The sequence below is a fragment of the Myodes glareolus genome, chromosome 2 (assembly GCF_982192425.1).
Source record: "Myodes glareolus chromosome 2, mMyoGla1.1, whole genome shotgun sequence".
Classification (NCBI taxonomy): Eukaryota; Metazoa; Chordata; class Mammalia; order Rodentia; family Cricetidae; genus Myodes; species Myodes glareolus.
Window position 1 is genome coordinate 13040771 of NC_142027.1, and position 20766 is coordinate 13061536.

The 20766-nt window shown below is 44.9% G+C and overlaps 1 protein-coding gene across 1 annotated transcript in view; it reads right to left on the reverse strand.

Moving 5' to 3' along the window:
* Window positions 1-422: 422 nt before the first annotated feature.
* Window positions 423-20766, reverse strand: part of Bach1 (BTB domain and CNC homolog 1) — a 39144-nt gene continuing 18800 nt past the window's right edge. Inside the window, exons 2-5 of the mRNA XM_085685729.2 lie at window positions 19666-19959; window positions 15335-16681; window positions 11479-11685; window positions 423-4281 (exon numbers count right to left, since the gene is read on the reverse strand). Of these exons, the coding sequence (XP_085541855.1) occupies window positions 3853-4281; window positions 11479-11685; window positions 15335-16681; window positions 19666-19899 (2217 nt within the window). The 5' untranslated portion in view covers window positions 19900-19959 and the 3' untranslated portion in view covers window positions 423-3852. The remainder of the gene's footprint in view (window positions 4282-11478; window positions 11686-15334; window positions 16682-19665; window positions 19960-20766) is intronic.

A 20766-nucleotide genomic window follows, 5' to 3' on the forward strand; every position in this document is an offset into this window, starting at 1 on the left:
TTTGAGACAGGGTTTTTCTGTAGCTTTGGAGCCTGTCTCAGAACTAGCTCTTGTAGACCATGCTGGTCTTGAACTCACAGAGATCTGCCTGCCTGCACCACCATCGTCCAGCTATGCCTGGCATTTTTTAGATGGGTTCTGGGAATAGAACTCAGTCCCATGGCAAGCACTTTATCAACAAATCTCCTCAGACCCTTTGCATACCCCTAATTCACAGACTGAAATTGAGTAAATCAAATACAAGACTAAAACCTGTGTCTTCCAATACCAGGGTACCGGGAGTCTTCTTTCAGACATAAGATAATCAACCAGTCAAAACGTCTCCCTTACCAACACATAATCTGACCTCTGATGACTGATCAAAAGGTTAGCATTAGTAAGTTCACACGAGCAGGGAGACGTGGAAGGTACAACTCTGTTCATTTAAAGGCAGTATTAGAAACTTTATTGAACTGTTCATCTACCATCAGCATCTACTACTTATATCTGACACACAAACAAGCATGTTAGGAAGAAAATGTAAATTAAATACTATAAAGTGTACTTCTAATGAAACATGGGCTTAATAGGACATGAATATATAAGTTCAGTGGTTTTATTGCAGTTAGAAAAATTATATTATGAAAGATACAAAAAATCAATATTATTATTTGTTTATTTTACAATCAGTATGCCATCTTTTACCATTATGGCTTTAAATTTTCATTCTACCCAACAGGTGTCAAAGAATAGTTTAGTACATGCCTTAATAAAACAGTTAAAATATTTACAAATTCAAAATAGATGTTTTTGTAACCGAAAGGTTCACCTGAGAATTCACTGTGACATCACCGTCTGCGTCTCTTCTTTCCCAAGCTGTTAACGTGGATGCATGTCCTCATGCCATCTCCACTATCCCCGCATCATTTATGTTGAATTCCTAACTTAAAATTGGCTAAGCATCAAGCTACAGTAAATTGTTATAATGCCTGCAGGTGGACAACCAATGTTATATCCATATTTACTCTGAATATAAGAATTTAACAAATTATGTGCTTGCGGCTATAGGATTCAAATAAGGGGCAACGATTTAAGAGGACATAATTGTACTGAGTCAGACATGACAACTTAAATCACCAGGCATTGAGAAGGCTGGATCATACAACGAGGAGCAATGATTGTAGGGATATTCAAATAACAAATGAAAAACATCGTCCAAACTCTGCATGAAGGAAAAAGCATACGTGTACACATATGATCCTGTTATTTGTCTTCAGCAAAGCATACGTGTACACATATGATCCTAACATTTGTCTTCAGCATCCCCCCCAAATATTGCCTTAAAACAAATTTTCTTTAAAAAAAAAGTCTTTAAAAGTTCACGTTAAAACTGGCATAAATGTGTAATGCTATGCAATATACAGACAACTTACCCACGTCATGGCCAAAAGACAAAGGTAAAATCTTTCCGGTCCATCCAATACAACTCGAAAATCACACAGGAATGAGGTAGTGTAGTTACTTGTATTATATGCTGGCTGTTAAAAGTAATGCTAAATTTTAAGAACTATTACACTTGGCCAATTACCAAACACCATTAAAATTAACCCTTAATGCTAAACGTTCAAAGGTAGAAAGAAATTTAAACTGTCTTAAAAAGTATCTTTACCTTGAGGAGAGAACTGGGTCTTATCATAAAATGCTAAGTAACTTTTCAAAGCAAATATTTACAGTTACATTTAAAGCAAAAAAATTGGATGTGTGCACACTGATGGCAGACAGTCGAGTGTACAGTGAGGTAGGAAATCAAGGACTCCATTGGCTTGTAGAAGATTTTATACTTTGTAAACCAGAGACGTTTTCATATTATTTTACGTTGTTGAAATCTAAAATTACAAGTATCAAACAGCTGCGTGGGGACATATATATGTATATATACACAGCTCTTTGTAACATGGATGCTTTGTCACCGTGAGCATTCTCTTCCAGACAAACTGAGTGGACTTTTCAAAGTTTCTAGAAGATAATTCCAATTTCATTTTCTCTTCCGAAGATAAAATACACACTATCCTTCCTCCCTCCCTGCACCCAGGAGAGAAGGGCATCATGGCAACTAATCATACTGATGCTGGTCCCGTACCTTCTCATGGCAAGCACCAGCTAGGTACCTACTGACGTGATACCGCACGCAGGGTGGCTCTCTGGCATGCTCTCGCCCTCTCTTTCCCTCTCTAGACTCTTCACTGGACTCAGCATGCCGTGAAGATGAGTGTCTCGTCCAGCGACCTGACTTGGAGAGATGGCATCCTATCGACCGCTCCTTTAAGCGCAACTCTACAAACACTCCCAGGAGAGTCCTGAGAGACCCCTTATCACAGGTGTTTGCGACCACAGGTGCCTCACACTCCAGATTTTCCCCATTTCTACAGAATGTAGAAGCTTCTACAGTTAGCTCGAAGATAAGACCCTCCCCAAAGTCTTAATGAAGTTCCCATGTACCTTACACATGTATCCTAAAGAAGCTCTCAGAAGATTTTGAACATTTTCTTTTGCCTGTGGCCCACCTCATGAACTCAGGACTGGATTATCCCACATTTGCTATCAGCTAGGTACTCAGAACGTTTCCAATTTTAAGGCATTTCACATTCCTTGAATAGGGATATTGAACTTGTATATACGATGCTTTGTGTCTACTGCTGAGGTCTAGAGTGTGAGATTCCAGAACAACCAAGAATCACTGCAAAATGTTACGGGGTAGATGCTCAGATTATTATAAATTCATTTTCTACCAACATCAAAATAAGCACAAGATTGACTGGTCCGTGTCCAAGTCAAAGGGATGCATGTGCCTTTACACCATACCAAACCGGTGGGCGGGGATAACAGGGTTCAATCTGCTTCTCAAGTGCGAGCCCATAATGGTTTCAAAGGCCAGCAGAGCTGTGGCTCCACGCTTGCTCCAACAGGGCTCTTTACAGACCACAGCTCTTCCTCAGGATGCCAACGAGCTGCACCTCTGGTCAATGCAGACACCCCCCACATCCCAGCGCCCTCTTGGGCATTGGTGATCGGCAACAAGACTCGTGCAGTGTGGTCTCCAGATTCGTGGTAACTGTGGTTCTCTCCAGCTTGTGAACACTTAGGCCACTCAGCCTAACTCTCATTTCTTCCTCCAAGGGACAAGAAAGGAACAGGAAGTCTGTGACTGACCTAGACATGGCAGGAACTGCAGACGGGATCAAAGGAGAGAGCAGGGAAAATGACAACTACCTACTGTTTGTGCAGCCAGAAACTCTAGTCAATATTGAGGAGGGGAGACCTCCAGCTCAGGCCGCTGTGGCCCTTCACTAAGTCCTGCCGGGGCAGCCTCAGGTCACTGGGTCCAGTCCGGGCTGGACTTTGGTAGGAGCGTTAGAGTTCGAAGATGATTTCTTTTCCACATGACAGCTCTACACAAACACTCTCAGCGCTGACACGTCCCTTCTGGGTAGATGGCCACCGCACTGCTTGGGTAGAACTTTTCTTTTTGATCAGTATTCTGTCAAAAGGTAGATTACTGAGCTTCCGCAGGCCAGGAGGGCCGGGTGCAGATGCGAGCTGTTGGAGCAGACCCTGCTGTTTCCACTGTCTTAGTTATTTTGAACACTGGGAGATTATTACTCTACATTTTCACATGTGATTTTTCAGCATCCAAGAGGTAAATCCTGTGAAAATCAAGGAGAACTCAGGGTCACCTTAGAAGAGAAATTCCCTCTCCAGAAAGCTACCAGGGGAAGCAAGGTTACTGAAAGCAAGAAGAACACGGCCATGCGCGGCTCTCAAGACAACGCCAAAACTTCAGTAGGAAATCCACGACTGGAGGACGCTCGCGGTTCACTCAGTAGTGCACTTGTCAGTCATCTGCTGGCAGAAGTCTGAGATCCCGCCACTCTGCCGACAGGGTTCCAACAGTGTGGCCTGCTCCAGGGCAGCTGCGGTGGTTGGCGCGGCTGTCTGGGACTCCTGCCCCGGTTCCTGGCCTGCCTTGCTGCTTCCCGGTCCACAGCGGGGTGGGCCATCAGACACACTGAGAACTGAAGGAAAAGCAAGCTCACCATCGGGAGTACTTTTTCCTTTCTCCGAAATTAGAAAAGAAAGAGGGCAGTCTGAGGCCGAGTACTTGGCGAGGATCTGAATCTGCTCCTGACTCAGAGCGGCTTCCTTGCACACTTGCTGGCAAAGTCCCGTCAGGTTCTGCTTTGTTTCACCCAGCGTTGACAAAATGAGATCCCGTTCCTTCAGCAGGCTCTCCTTTTCACTTTGCTGTGCAGAGGGGAGAGAGAACACAAGGGCTCGTGTTTATTGGGTCCACCGACATTTCTAAGGCAATCAAACATTCTGCATCCTTCAGTAAGATCACATGGGATGCTTCCTCTCAATCAACTCAACCACACACGCGTGTCAGCTCACCACACAGACACTTGCACATCCGTGTGTCCCACAGCACTTTCACAACAGCTAAGTCACAGGACCAACCGAGGTGCCCGACCCAAGGAAGGGAGGATGTGGCATAAGCATGCCATGGTATGTTTCCCGCCGTAAAGGAAAATGAAGCCATGTGATTTGCAGGAAAATGGATGCAAACTGAAGTCTGCATTAAGCGAATTACACCAGTGTTCAAAACACAAATGTTCCCTCTCGTATGTAGGTCCTAGACTTTCAGATAAGACACATAAAAATCACATATGATAGGAAAGCAGAAACAAAACAAGTCTAGAGAAATGGGGGAAACTAAACAGGTAGGGCTGAGAAAGGGCAGTGAGAGGCATGTCCTCAATAAATAATATGTAGGGCTGAGAAAGGACAGGGAGGGGCATGTCCTCAATAGATAATGTGCACCTGTACAACAGCATCCTCAGGCTGTGGTGCTGCACTATGTACCAGGAATATGTAAAATTTAAAATTGAACACACACATGTTAAATATCAAAAGTTCATGATCCCTCATCCAAAAACTCCTAGAGACATACCTATGCTGGAACTCATAACTTTTCACACTATAGAAAAATAATACAGATGTACACACAATGCTCCATCATGTGCAGAGTTAGCACCATCGTTATACATCTTTATACTTTTAAAAAAAATACTAAAATATGAAATAAGACAGAAAGTGGGGGGAAACGACTTATAGCTGGTTATCAAATTTGGATGGGTTCTAGCCAAGATTCTAAGACAAACTCACTGCTCTGAGTGTCTGAATCTGAACTGTGGAAAAGTGTGGACAGGACCCTGTGTGGACACCAAGACGGTGTTCCTGGTTTAGCCCCCAAGACTTCCGCCACTGTAAGGTTCAGCTAATGCCTGCTTTCCTGAGATGCAGCTGGGAGCCCAAGACTATGGCCAATGTTTTAAATAATCCATACAGTACTAAGTAAACAGGAGGAAGACATTAGCACAGCACAGAAAGGATGGCTGGAAAGAGCTTCTACGGTAAGTATAAGGACTGAAGGGTTAGTCTGAGTTTATTGCTCTCACTAGTGTGATTTTTAAAATCCCTACAAGAACGTCTGCCACAAAACTTTTTCAGGTTTTCCTGGCTCTACTTCTACCCACATCAGGTACCATCACGAACAGCACATCACTTCCACCCATATTCTGCCTCCTCTTTCACACTCAACCATTTCACTTTCTAATCTGCGATGAGCCAGGCAACCTAATCATCAGGCTGCCTGTAAGGTGAAAGTGAGTGAATGGCAGAAGGCCAAAGGCTTCACCTGTGAAACCACAGGACCAGTGCCGCCTCTGCCTCCTGACTACCCACTGACAGGTGCTGGAGAATACTGAGAAGGGGACTCCACAGGGATCATTTCTAACTATAATAGTTTATGTCCCTTTGGGCACAAACATAGTTTGATATAGATATGAATAATTTTCATTGGTATGGATTTTAAGGTCAATTTTGTTTAAACAGAAAAAGGGGAAATGCAGGAGGGTCATATGTTCATGTGTTACTTTCATTGGTTAATAAAGAGACTGCCTTGGCCCTTTTGATAGACCAGCCCTTAGGTGGGTGGAGTAGACAGAACAGAATGCTGGGAAGAAGGCAATGAGGCAGTCGCCATGACTCTCCTCTCTGAGACAGACGCAGGTTAGAATCTTTCCGGTAAGCCACAACCTCGTGGTGACATATAGATTATCAGAAATGGGTTGAATCAATTATGTGAGAGCTAGCCAATAAGAGGCTACAGATAATGGGCCAGGCAGTGTTTAAATGAATACAGTTTCCGTGTAATGATTTCGGGTAAAGCTAGCCGGGTGGGCGGCGGGAAGAGGCCCGCTGTTCCTTCTACAATAGTTTCAAAGGTAGTAAGGGTTTTGCTACTATTACTGTTTTATATAAAAATATTTTTACAAAGTTATGCAAGAATTCAATTATTGGTAGTTTTTTTGAAATACTAAGATTATATAACTTTTAAAAAAGGAATTCCTTTATTATAAACACAATATAAATTTTTATATTGCAAAGTAATTCTCCAATTTGTTCAGATTTCTAGGTTTGCTTCATAATAAAAAAGCAGATCAAGAATGAAGGCACACATCGTGTGTGCACGCTAGGTCTGCATTCAGACATCTTCTCAGAAGCACATCTAATGGAAAGGAAACGAAGACCTAGGAAGAAGACGAGAGACCTCTTTACTCAGTTACAGCCATACTCATGTCTCGGTTCTTCTATCGAACATGAGATGAAGACGTTCTGAATAGCAATATACAAAATGCCAAGTGATGCTGGTCTTTGAAATTACAAAAGGTTAGCTTTAACAGTGGGCATTTGGGCTCCTCCCACAAATACAAATATCACATAATGTCTGTACCTTCATGTAAATATCTATCTATCTGACCCTCCATATTCACACTCCTCCTATCCCACTAAGAGATGACTCCATTCATTCAGAACATCCAAGAAGAGTCTGGGGAGATGGCTCAGTGGATCAAGAATGCTTGCTGCCCAAGTATAAGGGCATGAGTTTGAATCCCCAGAAACCTCACCAAAACTAAGTGTCGCCATACACTGCTCCCCAGTGCTAGGGAGAGAGGAAGGAGTCAGGAGGATTGTGGAGGTTTACTGGCCAGTCTAGAAAACAAAAGGCAAGCTGCAGGTCTGCTAAAGACCCCTATTGGAGTGGGAAGTCCTTCTGTATGTGCTGCTTTTATTGACTGGTGAATAAAGAAGCTGTTTAGGCCTGCGATAGGGCAGAATAGAGCCAGGCAGGGAAAACTAAACTGAATGCTAGGAGAAAAAGGGCAGAGTCAGTGAGAAGCCATGTTGCCCCACTGGAGACAGACCTGGGGATGGAACAGGCACAAGGTCTCAGGTTCAATACTGGGGGTGGGAGGCATGATGTCTCAGTACCCCAACCTCAAACGCAAGCTTAACTCCTTAAGATTATAGTCATGCATGATCCTCGACAGCAACATGTTCTAAGACATGTCTTATGAGGCAACTGGGCCACTGTACAAACATCTAAATGGTGCCACCTGCAACACACGTGGGCTGAGCTATCGCCTGTTAGCTCCTGGGCTACAAATGTGAACAGCGTGTTCCTTACTAAAGCCACAAGCAGCAACACACACTCCCAAGTGTTTGCATATCTGTGCTTATCTAAACACGAGACGGGCACAGTAAAGATATGGTTCAGAAGACTAAGAATGTGCACTTACACAGGCACGTGCGCAGTGGCGTTTCCAGGCCTGGACACTGCTCTGGGTGGGAAGGCAAGTAAGCGAAGGACCTGGGACAGTTCTGTGTACACCATGGCCCTTGCAACTGCATTTTCATGCTGTACTAAAGGTTTCAGCATGTTGGGGTTTTTATTCAGTAATCTACTTAGTTTATTATAAATTGTTTACATTATACCTTAAGTTTTTTTTAAAACTTTTGACTCTTGAAATAACACTTAGTTTACAACACAGAAAAAATAAAATAGTGAAAACAAAGAGTTCAGGCTTGTGCCTAAAATAAATACTAATACTGTGCAGCCGCAGCAAAGTTATTTTCTCCATCCTTAGCCTTTCTTGAATATTTTCCCCTTTCCTTTTTAAAGTGTTTCATTAAAAATTAGGACTCATCCACTGGCCCAGCCTGCAAAGGCCCAGCGACATCAGTGTCCCTGAAGACACCTGCACACTCTGCCCTTCTGGAGGGTCTTCGGCGGTGTAACACACATGGACCTGTCCCCTCTTGTAACAGTACCAGTTCTGCCGGATCTCCCCAAGGCTCGCCTTGCAGAAATGGGTGCAAGGCGGTGTGCTTGCTTTATGATCTCCATCATATCTGCAATGAGTGGATGACGAACACTCGCCTCTATTAGGGAAGCCTTCCAAGGTGGGAGCACTTTTTTCATTACATGTATTTACTTGGGGGGATGGGTCATGTGCCATGCCACATATGTGGAGATCAGAGAGCATTGTGAGAATTCTCCTGATCCACCACGTGAGTCTCATAGATTAAAGCCAGGCTGTCAGGCTTGGCACCAAGCTCTTTCCTCACCATGGCAGCTTGCTAACCTGGGAGCCAGTAGCAGCCACTGAACCCTCCAAACTTTCTCCTGCAGCTTCCCTTCCCCCACCTCATCTTCTGCCAGGTAACAGCAGCCCAGCAGCTTCTCCACTGCATGGAGGGTCAGCTTTGATGGAGCACTAACAAACCACTGTATTCTATGTGTCTGTACTTTAAGCATTATGTTTTGTTTCTTCCGGCAGTTTCCTTATTCTTATTTGCTAAGAAGCACACTTTCTGACCATCTTTTGTCTGAGAAGAACATCAGTGGCAGGGCAGACATTTATAGCATGCCCCTTGTCTCTGCAACTAGGGTTTGTGCAAATTATTAGACTGAGAGTGGTCAGGACTGAGTGGGGTGCAGGGACGGACACCCACAGCCCTGCACCACCACACACAAACCAACAGGACTCTTCAGGTTGGCTTTACGGATGAGGCCAGTGGCAGAACTGAGCTGTGGACACAGCAGCCCCATAGGCAACCTGCCTGGCCTGCTCCGAAAGGCAGGACTCTCAGCTCCCTGCTATGGTCTCTGTCCTCCAGTCATACACACGGACATCTGAGCCTCATAGGGCCGGTTCTCCTTGCTCCTCCTGGACATTTAGAGCTGACTATAAATGCTACCTGTCCTCTTGAATCCCTTCGGAGCTAGGGTTCCTGGAGACGTTCTAGTTTCTGGTTCCACGTCAGTCATGAGACCTGGCTCCTTTCTCTGGCCTCGACCACAGCAGATCATCCTGGCCACTCTGCAGAGGGTTCTGGATTTTGTAGCCAGAGTCCAAATCAATAAAACAGGTAAATAGGACACTTGCCAGTTTGGTGTCTGAGGAACTACCAGTCTTGCGCTGGAAAACAAGAATTCTTCTGTTGACCAGATGAAAGGAGCTCTTCTGGGCTGAGAGGAAAGGAGAGGAGGCCCTACCAGAGCTCACAGCTGCGCTGGGAAGTTTTTTGCCAGTTTGACACAAGCTAGGGTCATCCCAGAAGAAGGAACCTCAACTGAGAAAGTATTTCTGGCAGACTAGCTCATCGGCGAGCCTGTGAGGCACTTCCTTGATTAAAGATCACTGTGGAAGAACCCTGTCCATTGTGGGCGGTGCCACTCCTGGGCAACTGGTGCTGGACAGGTAGCTGAGCAAAGCCACGGAGAGTAAGTCAACAAGCAAGATGTCTTCCTCAATTCCTGCTTCCAGGTTCCCACCTTGTGAGTCTGCCCTGACGTCTCCTGCTAAAAGACTGTGGTGTGGAAGTGTGAGCCAATTAAACCCTTCCCTCGCCAGTTGCTGCTGGCTGTGGTGTTTATCACAGCAGCAGAAAGTGAACTAAGATGATGGTTGAAGACAGCAGGAAGGAAGCCAGCAGAGGCTAAGGAAACTAAGTATGAGTTAATGCTGATATGGCCGTAACAAGAAACACTAGCATTTATTGAGGGCTATACAGTGGGTACTTGTTGGGACTTCTGACCCATTAATCCAGTTGCTCTTCACGAGCGAGCATTGTAACTGAAAAGTGGTCAGTAACATTATCCCGCCCACACTGCCTATCGGCTGCATCTCCTGCCCTCCTCATCACCCTGGATATAAGCTCCTGCAACCCAGCTTCTGCATCAGTCTCCAAACACGGGACCTTAGAGCCAAGCAATGGCGAACTGTCAAGCTACTCTCAAACACGCAGCACAGTCCCTGTGTATAAAACAGAGTAAATCTTCATCAGTCTTGTTTATTCTTAGGAAAGTGAGAAAACTGGGTAATGCTACAGATGACTATAATTCTGGCCAGCTGAGGGGAGAGAGCAATGCGGGAAGCAGAAAAAGCACTCTAGTACAATCCTACGCCAGCTTCAAATAGCTCCCTGGAGCCCAAGCATCTAGCACAGCACCTAACAACGAGCAACACTCTACAAACTCATCCATCCAAAAGTGGCTGGGCACTAGAGCTGGCTAATACGAAAGATTACAGTTCATAAAGGGATACGTAGGCCTGGCTGGCTATGAGAATCTGTTGTGATCCCAGGAAATCTAGTTACTCTGCAATGTCATCCAATTTCTCCTTCATCTTTTTAGTTACACTATACCCTTTCCCTAAAGTATGTGCTCAGTATATATATAATAAAATTTTGCGTTTCAACTACTCTTAAAACCATCAAGACAACTTTTCCATTATACTGTTTCTAGTCTCACCCAGATCTACAATGTTCATGCCTGAAAATCAGTTGCAAACACAACTGGTCTTTTTTTCACCCATGATTAGCAAGGACACAAAAGTGAGTATTGAGGACTTTTTTTATTGCCTCTAGGCTGCTGCCCTGGTGGCCTGGCCCATATGGAGCCCTCAGCTGGTCTGGGACTGAAGCTTCCTCTCACACAATACCTCCACCAGCCACAAGAGAAAACTAGAAATTGGAGCAAATTAATATATCTTCCAATTAATTTATGTTGTGAAGTTGGAAGAGATAGGGCTGATAAGCAAGCACCCATCGCACGGAGGATCTTGCTGCATCTCATAAGTTTCTATTCAAACCACAACTTCACATCAGGATTTTTCCCTTGGCAGGGAGACACTGCTTGGTTTTGGTATCAACCCAAACAGGTAATTCAGGTCCACAGTTCTACTCAACTGGAAAACAAGTTTTTATAGACATCAAACATCATAAAGAACTGTATAATTACTTTAATCTTTATTCAACCACTAAAGATTAGCTAGAAGAGTCATTAAATTGGAAAATCATTTTAATAAACCAACCCAGAAATGGTTCCCCTCTACACATTTCCGTATCTCATGCTAAAAATGTACATAATCAAAGCAGTCAATGAAAACCTTGTTTCACATCTTCTGATCTTTCTGCACATTTTAATTTCTCTTAAAATGGTATTTGGACTCTGAACCTTCCTCAGAATTTAAATAACTATCTATAAAATGAAAGAGTGGGGCTTTAATAACATCAAGAAGTCCACCCACTTACCAGCTTCTCGATTTCTGATTCAAGGTTCTGAATACAGTCCAGTTTCCTCTTGCGACAGCGCTGCGCGGCAATTCTGTTCTTACTCCTCCTGCGGATGTCGTGGATACAGTCCAGCTGCTCTGGGGTCAGTTTGTGCATCTTCAACAAGGACTGGAAGTCATTCCGTGAGAGCGAGATTATTCGCTGAGCATTAAATGGCAGTTTTACCTGGGATGTGAAAGAAACATCAGGAACTATGATTATTGTGAAAGCACACACTGCACATCAGCTACAGACGAAGACACGCACTGCACATCAGCTACAGACGAAGACACGCATTGCACATCAGCTATAGATGAAGACACGCACTGCACATCAGCTATAGATGAAGACACGCACTGCACATCGGCTATAGATGAAGACACGCACTGCACATTAGCTATAGATGAAGACACACACTGCACATCAGCTACAGACGAAGACACGCACTGCACATCAGCTATAGATGAAGACACGCACTGCACATCAGCTATAGATGAAGACACGCACTGCACATTAGCTATAGATGAAGACACACACTGCACATCAGCTACAGACGAAGACACGCACTGCACATCAGCTATAGATGAAGACACGCACTGCACATCAGCTATAGATGAAGACACGCACTGCACATTAGCTATAGATGAAGACACACTGCACATTAACTACAGATGAAGACACGCACTGCACACTAACTACAGATGAAGACACGCACTGCACATTAGCTATAGATGAAGACACGCACTGCACATCGGCTGCAGATCACGCACTGCACATCAGCTACAGATGAAGACACGCACTGCACATTAGCTATAGATGAAGACACGCACTGCACATTAGCTACAGATGAAGACACGCACTGCACATCGGCTGCAGATCACGCACTGCACATCAGCTACAGATGAAGACACGCACTGCACATTAGCTACAGATGAAGACACGTACTGCACATTAGCTATAGATGAAGACACGTACTGCACATTAACTACAGATGAAGACACGCACTGCACATCAACTACAGATGAAGACACGCACTGCACATCAGCTACAGATGAAGACACGCACTGCACATCAGTTACAGATGAAGACACGCACTGCACATCAGCTACAGATGAAGACACGCACTGCACATCAGCTACAGATGAAGACACGCACTGCACATCAGCTACAGATGAAGACACGCACTGCACATTAGCTATAGATGAAGACACACTGCACATTAACTACAGATGAAGACACGCACTGCACACTAACTACAGATGAAGACACGCACTGCACATTAGCTATAGATAAAGACCCGCACTGCACATCGGCTGCAGATGAAGACACGCACTGCACACTAACTACAGATGAAGACATGCACTGTACATCGACTACAGATGAAGACACGCACTGCACATCAGCTACAGACGAAGACACGCACTGCACACTAACTACAGATGAAGACACGCACTGCACATCAGCTACAGATGAAGACACGCACTGCACATCAGCTACAGATGAAGACACACACTGCACACTAACTACAGATGAAGACACGCACTGCACACTAACTACAGATGAAGACACGCACTGCACACTAACTACAGATGAAGACACGCACTGCACATCAGCTACAGATGAAGACACACACTGCACATTTGTTACAGATGAAGACACGCACTGCACATCGGCTGCAGATGAAGACACGCGTCCCATTTCTCAGAGTTTAACGTGTTATGAAAAGACCTTGGGGTGGAGCGATCCAGAGCTTCAGAGGGCTCCCTGCCCTTGCAGAGGAGCTGAGTTCTATGCCAGGCAGCTGACTACTGCCTCTGACTCCAGCTCCAGGGGGACCCCACCCTCTGTTCTCTGCTGACTACTGGCTCTGACTCCAGCTCCGGGGGACCCCACCCTCTGCTCTCTGCAGGCACCAGCACACCTATGCACATGCCCACACAGCCAAACACATATGCACCTAAGTAAGATAAATCCTTAAAAATAGGCCGCTGTTTCCCAGTTTCTACAGACTCCACCCCAGTCAGAACGGGCAGTTCAGCTGACGACTCCTGGCCTGGGAGAGCACTCAGAAGTCAGACACATCAGCGAACCAGACACAGCCGTCACACAGCACTGCATTCAAACTGGAATTCGTCTACTACTACTACGTTAACAACTTTAAGAAGCTTCTCCCTAACGCATTTTTAATATGTAATAAAATCCACTTTATCTTTGACTATTACCACACAGCAATGGCACTGTGCAGTTCTGGAATAATTATGCCAGCCATCTCTATAGTACTTCAGAAAACTTCTCTGTCGAACACGTAGCTTCATACGACTTATTTAAAAAGCCATACATCTCACTTGCCAATGGAGACACGGTGACAACAAGTCAGGAATACTTTCCTAGACTATTTTCTCATCTGTTTTGGAGGCTCCAGCGACTGCACCCTGTGGCCTTGCAATCCACCTCCTCCCAAAGCCAGGGAAAGGCAGCCTCTTCAGACCAACACCCTCGACTTGCGGCAAAGCAAAAGACCACGATGAAGACTGGGGCATGGAAAATGGCCCTCTGTACACGGCTGGAGGCGATCAGCAAGCTGCTACAAAAGCCACCATCAAGTTCTCATGGAAATGAAAACTGTGTGCATGCCATGTGGCCCAGAGTCCCCGCCCAGGTATTTGTGCACGTGACCTGAAATCAGATCTCCAAGCGACATCTGTCTTTCTGCATTCACTGACAACGGCCAAGACAGACAGACTGAGCTGAGCGGACAAAGACAATGTGGCATACAGGCACACTGTGACCTATTATTACTCAGCCTTATAAGAAAAAAACACTATACTAAGTAAAATAAAGCAAATTCCGGAGAGCAAGCCCTACTTATCTCACCTAAAATGGCAAGGGCAGAACGGAGAGCCACAGGCTGGGAGGAGGGAAATGGGACAAAGGTTTTGGTGACTTTTCATTGCAAAAACAAGTTCCAGAGAAACGCTGTTAATATAGCAATGAATGCTAATACCATTCTGTGCTCTAGGACCCTTCCGAGGACACACCTCCTGCCACCACAGACTAAAGAGCAAGTAAGGCACTCACAAAAAGAAAAGTGTGATTAAGAACTACTTATGAAAGCAAGGTGAGAATGGCCACTGGAAAGAGAACACTGACTTTTGCAAACTAAAGAAACCTAATTTCTAATGCACAGGTCCCTACTTACTATTAATGAAGCAGAATATTACACAAATCAGGTATTAAGTAGTAAATATAAAGTTATACACACCGAATGCATGGGGTAAGCTTGATGTGGCTAATTAAAGTCAGTAGCTACATGTAACCAAGCTGAATTATTAAGATATTCATTAAACTAATAGCTAAAATGGCTAAATAAAAATAAAACAAAATAAGTAAAAGCAATATATATGAAAAATTAGGTCTAAGAAAACGTCCCTACATGCCAGAACCCTGCAGCTCCTCAGAGCCAACCATGGCTCACATACCACAGACTGTTGTCAGGTTTGATGAGCTGGGGCTATGAACATGATGTTTTCTTCCAAAAGTTACCATTAAACAAAGACAACATTGCTATCCTTTCTTCCTATTGGGGCATCTGATTACAAAAGTTACACGGCCCATGTGGGGTTCTCCCCCATGATTTATACACATACCAACGTGAAAACACGCACACTGCAGTCTTTCAAACTCCATACATCCGTCTCACCACGCCGCATCTGTCGCGTGGCCTCCCCCTCCCTCACTCCGCCAGGCACAGGTGCACCTCTTAAGGAAGGCCATCTGCGCAGTGAGCGTCTGCGCAGTGAGCGTCTGCGCAGTGAGAGCTCGCGCGTCCACTCACCTCACACTCCTGCTCCCGGGCAGAACAGGACTCACTGTCACCTTCTGTGTCGGTCTCAGAGTCATCGCCCAGGCTGATCACACAAGTGTAGGGACAAGGCTCCTGCGGCGGCTCCGTCACGTAATCGTAGTTTCCGATTTCCAAACTGCTCGAGCAGCCTTCGGAACTCAGAGTACTTATAAAGGGGCAGTTGACGGAACTGAGAGTTGTGAAAGTCCGCTGGCCTGGCTCTGGGCTCTCGCTGATCCTGATGCCCAACCAAGGACACTCGGACCGCCTTTGCGAGAAGCCCTGTTCTGAGCCCTCTTTGGCCGCAGCAGGTGACAACTGCATTTGGCAAGTGGAGTCCGTGCTGCAGATGTCACTCCAGAAGCCTTTGGCCAGGTGCTCGGCCACCTCCCTCTCCACGCTACTCCGATCACCAGAAGCAAGGCTGCTGCTGTCTTCTTTGGGGCCCGTCTCAGATTTCAGGTATAAATCCTGATTTTCACCGAACGGTTTCTCTTCCTGGGCATCTGGAGCTGACAAAGGCTTCTCTGCTTTCACTGTTTTGCTTTGCACTCCAGCAAAGGCCACGTCGCCCGACTGGTCGTACGCGTGTAAGAGTGGCAGGGAATAGAGCCCGTGAGGGTCTGAGGAACTGTGAGGGACAGGAGCCGCTTCTGTCTGTGCCACGGGACACTGAGGGGAGGGGTCTCTGCGCTTTGTCTCTTCACTCTCCATGGCTGGCTTCGCTCCTTCACATTTTAAAATCACTTGTAACTCTGCACAGCCTTGTGCCCCCCCTAAACACTCAAGTTCAGACGTCTCGTTCGGTTGGACAGAAGCAGCATTGACATCTTTGATGCCACATTCTAGAGTACGGATCTTGTCAGTTCCAAACGCTTTCTGGAATTTTCTGTACTTGGGACACAAAGATGGCAATGCCAGGGCTCCATCCTTCTCCAAGTACATGGCCTGGCACGTCTGACTGGCACTGTCTTGAAGGGAGGGCAATGCTTTCACATTGCCCTGACACCATTGGGGGTCACACTGAGGGGCCTGAATATTTTTCTTTTCCAAGTACTCCTCTGCTTCAACAATTTCTAGATCTTTCTGGTCTGAAAGTGAGATTTTAAAGTCTGCTTTCTGACAGTGGGGGGAGAAGCATTTTTTCCTTGCACATTCTTGCTGCTCCGCGGTAGAGTCCAGAAACTTAAACTTGAGAAAGTGGAAGCAGGACTCCTCGATATTGTGCACACTCAGGAACTCTGCACACCTGCACACATCATCAACGTTGTCTTTGCTTAGAATGAGCTTGGCAGTGTAGGCAAACTGAATCAGAGGTTCAAATCCTTTAACGGTCACCTGTTAACACGCAAGACAAAAATAAACGGGTCGTTCACAGCCGACTAGCAGGTCTAACAGTTGTCTAGCCAGGACAACAGGAGAAGAGCTACAGAGACATGCAAACTTACTTGTGGTGGCTGGATAGGTACTTTAATTTGTAAGAAAAGATAACCCTCTATGAAATGCAAAAGTAAGGAAGATGGGCAACGTAGGGTCCCACCCCTATTCAACAGGACTGAACCTCCACTTTAGGAATTCCACATCAATACAGTCTACTCCTTATGACAAAACCGTGATTCTGCACTTGGAAAGAGGTCATCTGTGAAATAAAGCAGGGCAGATCCACTCATAGGGGAAAACAGCAATGGCTTTGCCAGGTGCTGGTGCAGTTCCCAAAGGCCAAACAATACGAACTAATAAACTATAGAGTGGAATTTTTAAAAATGAGAAGTACTTATAAAATACTTATAGAAATATCTTAACTATCAAAACCAGCACAATAAGCCAAAGTATTGGCTGGAGAGAGGTCAGTGATCGTGGCTCTGGCTGCGCTTGCAGAGGAGCCTGAGTCTGGTTCTCTGCACCCACATGGGGAAGTCTCACAACTGCCTAGAACTCCAGCTCTGGGGATTGGATGCCTCTGCTGGCATCTGAATTCACACACACACACAAATAAAAATAAAACAAATCTTTTTTTTTTTTTAAAAAAAAAAGGTAAGTACCGCCTTGTGCCAAATATTTCTAATAATATTTTAATGATCCAGATGCAGAGGTTCTAATCCCTGCTTCTGAATGGCTTTAAAGCTCCGAACAGACCCCTGTGCCCTATGCATTTACCCCGAGGCTGTGTTTGCATGGCTGGGGTGGAAAGAGCCCACAAATGTGCACAGAGCGTTCACCCTGGGTTCAAAATACAAACTACACTTAGAACTCTGCATCACTACCAGACTGACCAAAGCACTTCGGCTCTCCTAAAACAGGCTACTTTTACAGCCCTTAGCTCGAAACTGCTAAAATAAACACCACCACATTCTTCAAGAACAGTGAAACTGAGTCATTCCCAATGCTGGTAGGGAGGTCAAGAGGACAGACACTTTTAAAAGTCACTAGGTAGTTTAATATTAAATATGCAAAACTACCTTAGGACCAGAAAAACATTCTGATTTTTTATCCCTAATTAATGAACTTATTTTCACAAAAGAACCTAAAGCGACTTTTATCTGTAACAGGTAAAAATCGAAACTAATCTCAGTTCCTTCAATGGGTAAAACGGAAAATTAAGACGTAACTATTATACAATATTTATCAGCAACACGGAATAAACTATTGGTACAAGAAGTTTGGATAATATCAAGGAGATTATCCTAAGTGTGAAAAGGGCAACCCAACACAGTCACATAGCACTGCATTGTCCCACTTCCATGGCTGTTTTGAAATGACAAAACTTCACAGAAAGTGGCTGCCAGCATCTAGAGACAGAAGAGGGGAAGGGAGAATGGGGCCCAAGCGCAAGAAAGAATTAGCGTAAGCAGCATGCAGGATCCTCAGGTTCCAGATTGTAACTACAAAGAATACAGGAACCTTTATAGAACTAACAGAAACTAATTAATGCACGTAACACTACAGCCATCCCATCAATATTCCTGTTGGAACATTATTAATTTTTCAGAACATTACTGATGGAACACTGAGCACTATTCCTTAAGACCGTACTAAATTTATAATAATCTGAATAAAAATTTCAATTAAACTTTTCCAAAATATGCTAAAACAACCAAATAATATATGCAATGTCTTCAATTGTCACTGTGATGGAACAGTTCAAATATTTGAAAACTTGTGATTTAGACGTCATCAGAATGAACATAAAACATACAAATATACACACTATACATATACTTGTGTATTAATACATACATCTTCTCTTAAAAATCCATTAAACATACTTTGTTCTACCCCTAAAGACACATTAAATAGCTTAAATATGAACTGTAGAAAGCATGCCACTATTGGGATTCAGGTTCTTTTGTAGGGTACCCTTGAGCCACCCCCCAATAATACAGACACAGACACAGACAAGATGCAGCACCAGCCACAGGCTCCACTAGGGGTTAGTTTTCAGATTATCCAATTACACCAACAGGGAACATCACACACTATGATACACAGTAAGTTCTACAGTCTCCTAGTCGCCTTAAAACCCTTTGGGTCCAATGTGAAAATATACTAAGAGCAATAACTGCCCAACCACAGGCCAATAAACAGAGCCAGGAGAATCAGTACAAGCTAGGAAGGTGGCAGAGACCCTAGTATTCACAAGCTGAAGTTACACAGACTAGGGATGGGAGGGTGTATGTAAACAGGGCTCTACCAGGAAGACACTAAACCATTTTGTTCTTTAATATTAACTTGTTTGTTTACTGGGTGGGGGATGGGGGAGGGTGTGCCAGCAAGCATGTGGAGGTCAGAGGATAACCTGCAGGCTTCTGGTCTCTCCTTCCACTATGTGAGTCGGGGAATTAAACTGAGGCCAACAAGATGCCTTTACCTGCTGAGCCATCTCACCGGCCAAAAAAAAAAAAAAATAAAACAGATCATTTCTTTCCTCCCAAAGAACAAAGATAATCTCAAGAAAAAAAAAAAAGAAACCAGGGAGAAATACACGTACAGAGTGCCTGCTTTTCATGGGAGATGTCTTGAGAGAGAACGCACACACCCTGAACCTGTCATGGCTGTCCCGCCATGGGACAGTCACACAGCCAGCACTCTCTAAGTGACATAATCTATTGGAGGGACTGGATCTACATATTCCACTGTCCAACAACTATGAACATCCAAAGGGAGAACCTTACACGTCAATATTGCTACAAGCCGGAGGAGGGCTGCTACAGAAAGGCTCCCCGAGACGCTCATCTCAGGGAGACTAGAGCTCGTTCCTGGTTCATAATCAGAAGGTAGCCAGGTAAGGGCTGGTTGTGACTGCCAGCGCTGTGGCCCCTCACCTCTTCAGGCAGTGTGATGGTGAGCCCAGCATCGGCCTGGCCTACGATTCTCGAGTGGAAGTAGCTGCTGCAGGCAGCCAGCACCGAGCGGTGGGCTCGGAACCGCTGGCCCTCCACCACGACAGTGACGTCGCACAGCACATCCTTCTTCCGCTGGTCATTGAGGCTGAGCAGGACGTTGGTGCTGTGCACGGAAGACTCATAGGCAAACACTGCGCTCTCGCTCACAGACATCCTGGGTGGCAGACGGGGTCAGGGAGAGCAGTGGAAAGCATGCTTCTAACTGTCACCGACCTGCAAACACACAGGGAAGATGTCACTTAACATATTCGGGGGGTGAGGGGTTTTAAACAACAAACTGTCAGCATGAAGTAAAACATGTACTTGTTACTAACACAAAAATGAAGGCAAAAGTCTCCGGAGGGACAATCTAGATTCATTCAACAAACTTCAAGCAAAGCAGGTTGATGACAGTAATTTTAACTTTAAGGCAAGGCTCTTAAAGAGTAAGAACTTCCTAAGCCCAGAACTTCCTAGATGTCTGAAAAATATTGAGATAAGAGCCAAGGGATGGCCAGAACTTTCAGTCTAAATCCCACCCTCTACTTGGAGACAGTTCATGGGTATGGCCAGGTCACACATTGGGATGGGCACCCCGTTCACCCACAATGAGGAGCAACGATTAGGCACATGCATAGCTTCTCATCCAGAGACTCCGATCAACACAAGGTCAAGTGTACTCCACAGCACAGGAAAAGAGGTCCCATGTGTCAGGACACATTTTAGAACTCACTTTCTACAAGCTGCGCTCTGGGAGGTCAAAGTCAGACAAAGCCACAGTTATCACCAAAAGTATGGTTTAGCCTGCACAGAAAGCCTTCCCCTCCTCAAATGTTACAATGTAAGACAAAGTATCACCATTTGAACATAAAGTGGTTTTCAAACATTTTTTTTTAGTATGTGCACAATACCGGCACTCAAAGAAAGGAGGTACCCCAAATACATGTATGCTTATTATATCTGGCATGACTATTCTGATATATACACCCTGAGACACACAAGAAACTACAATTAAGAGTCTAAGAGATAGCATTTTCCTAC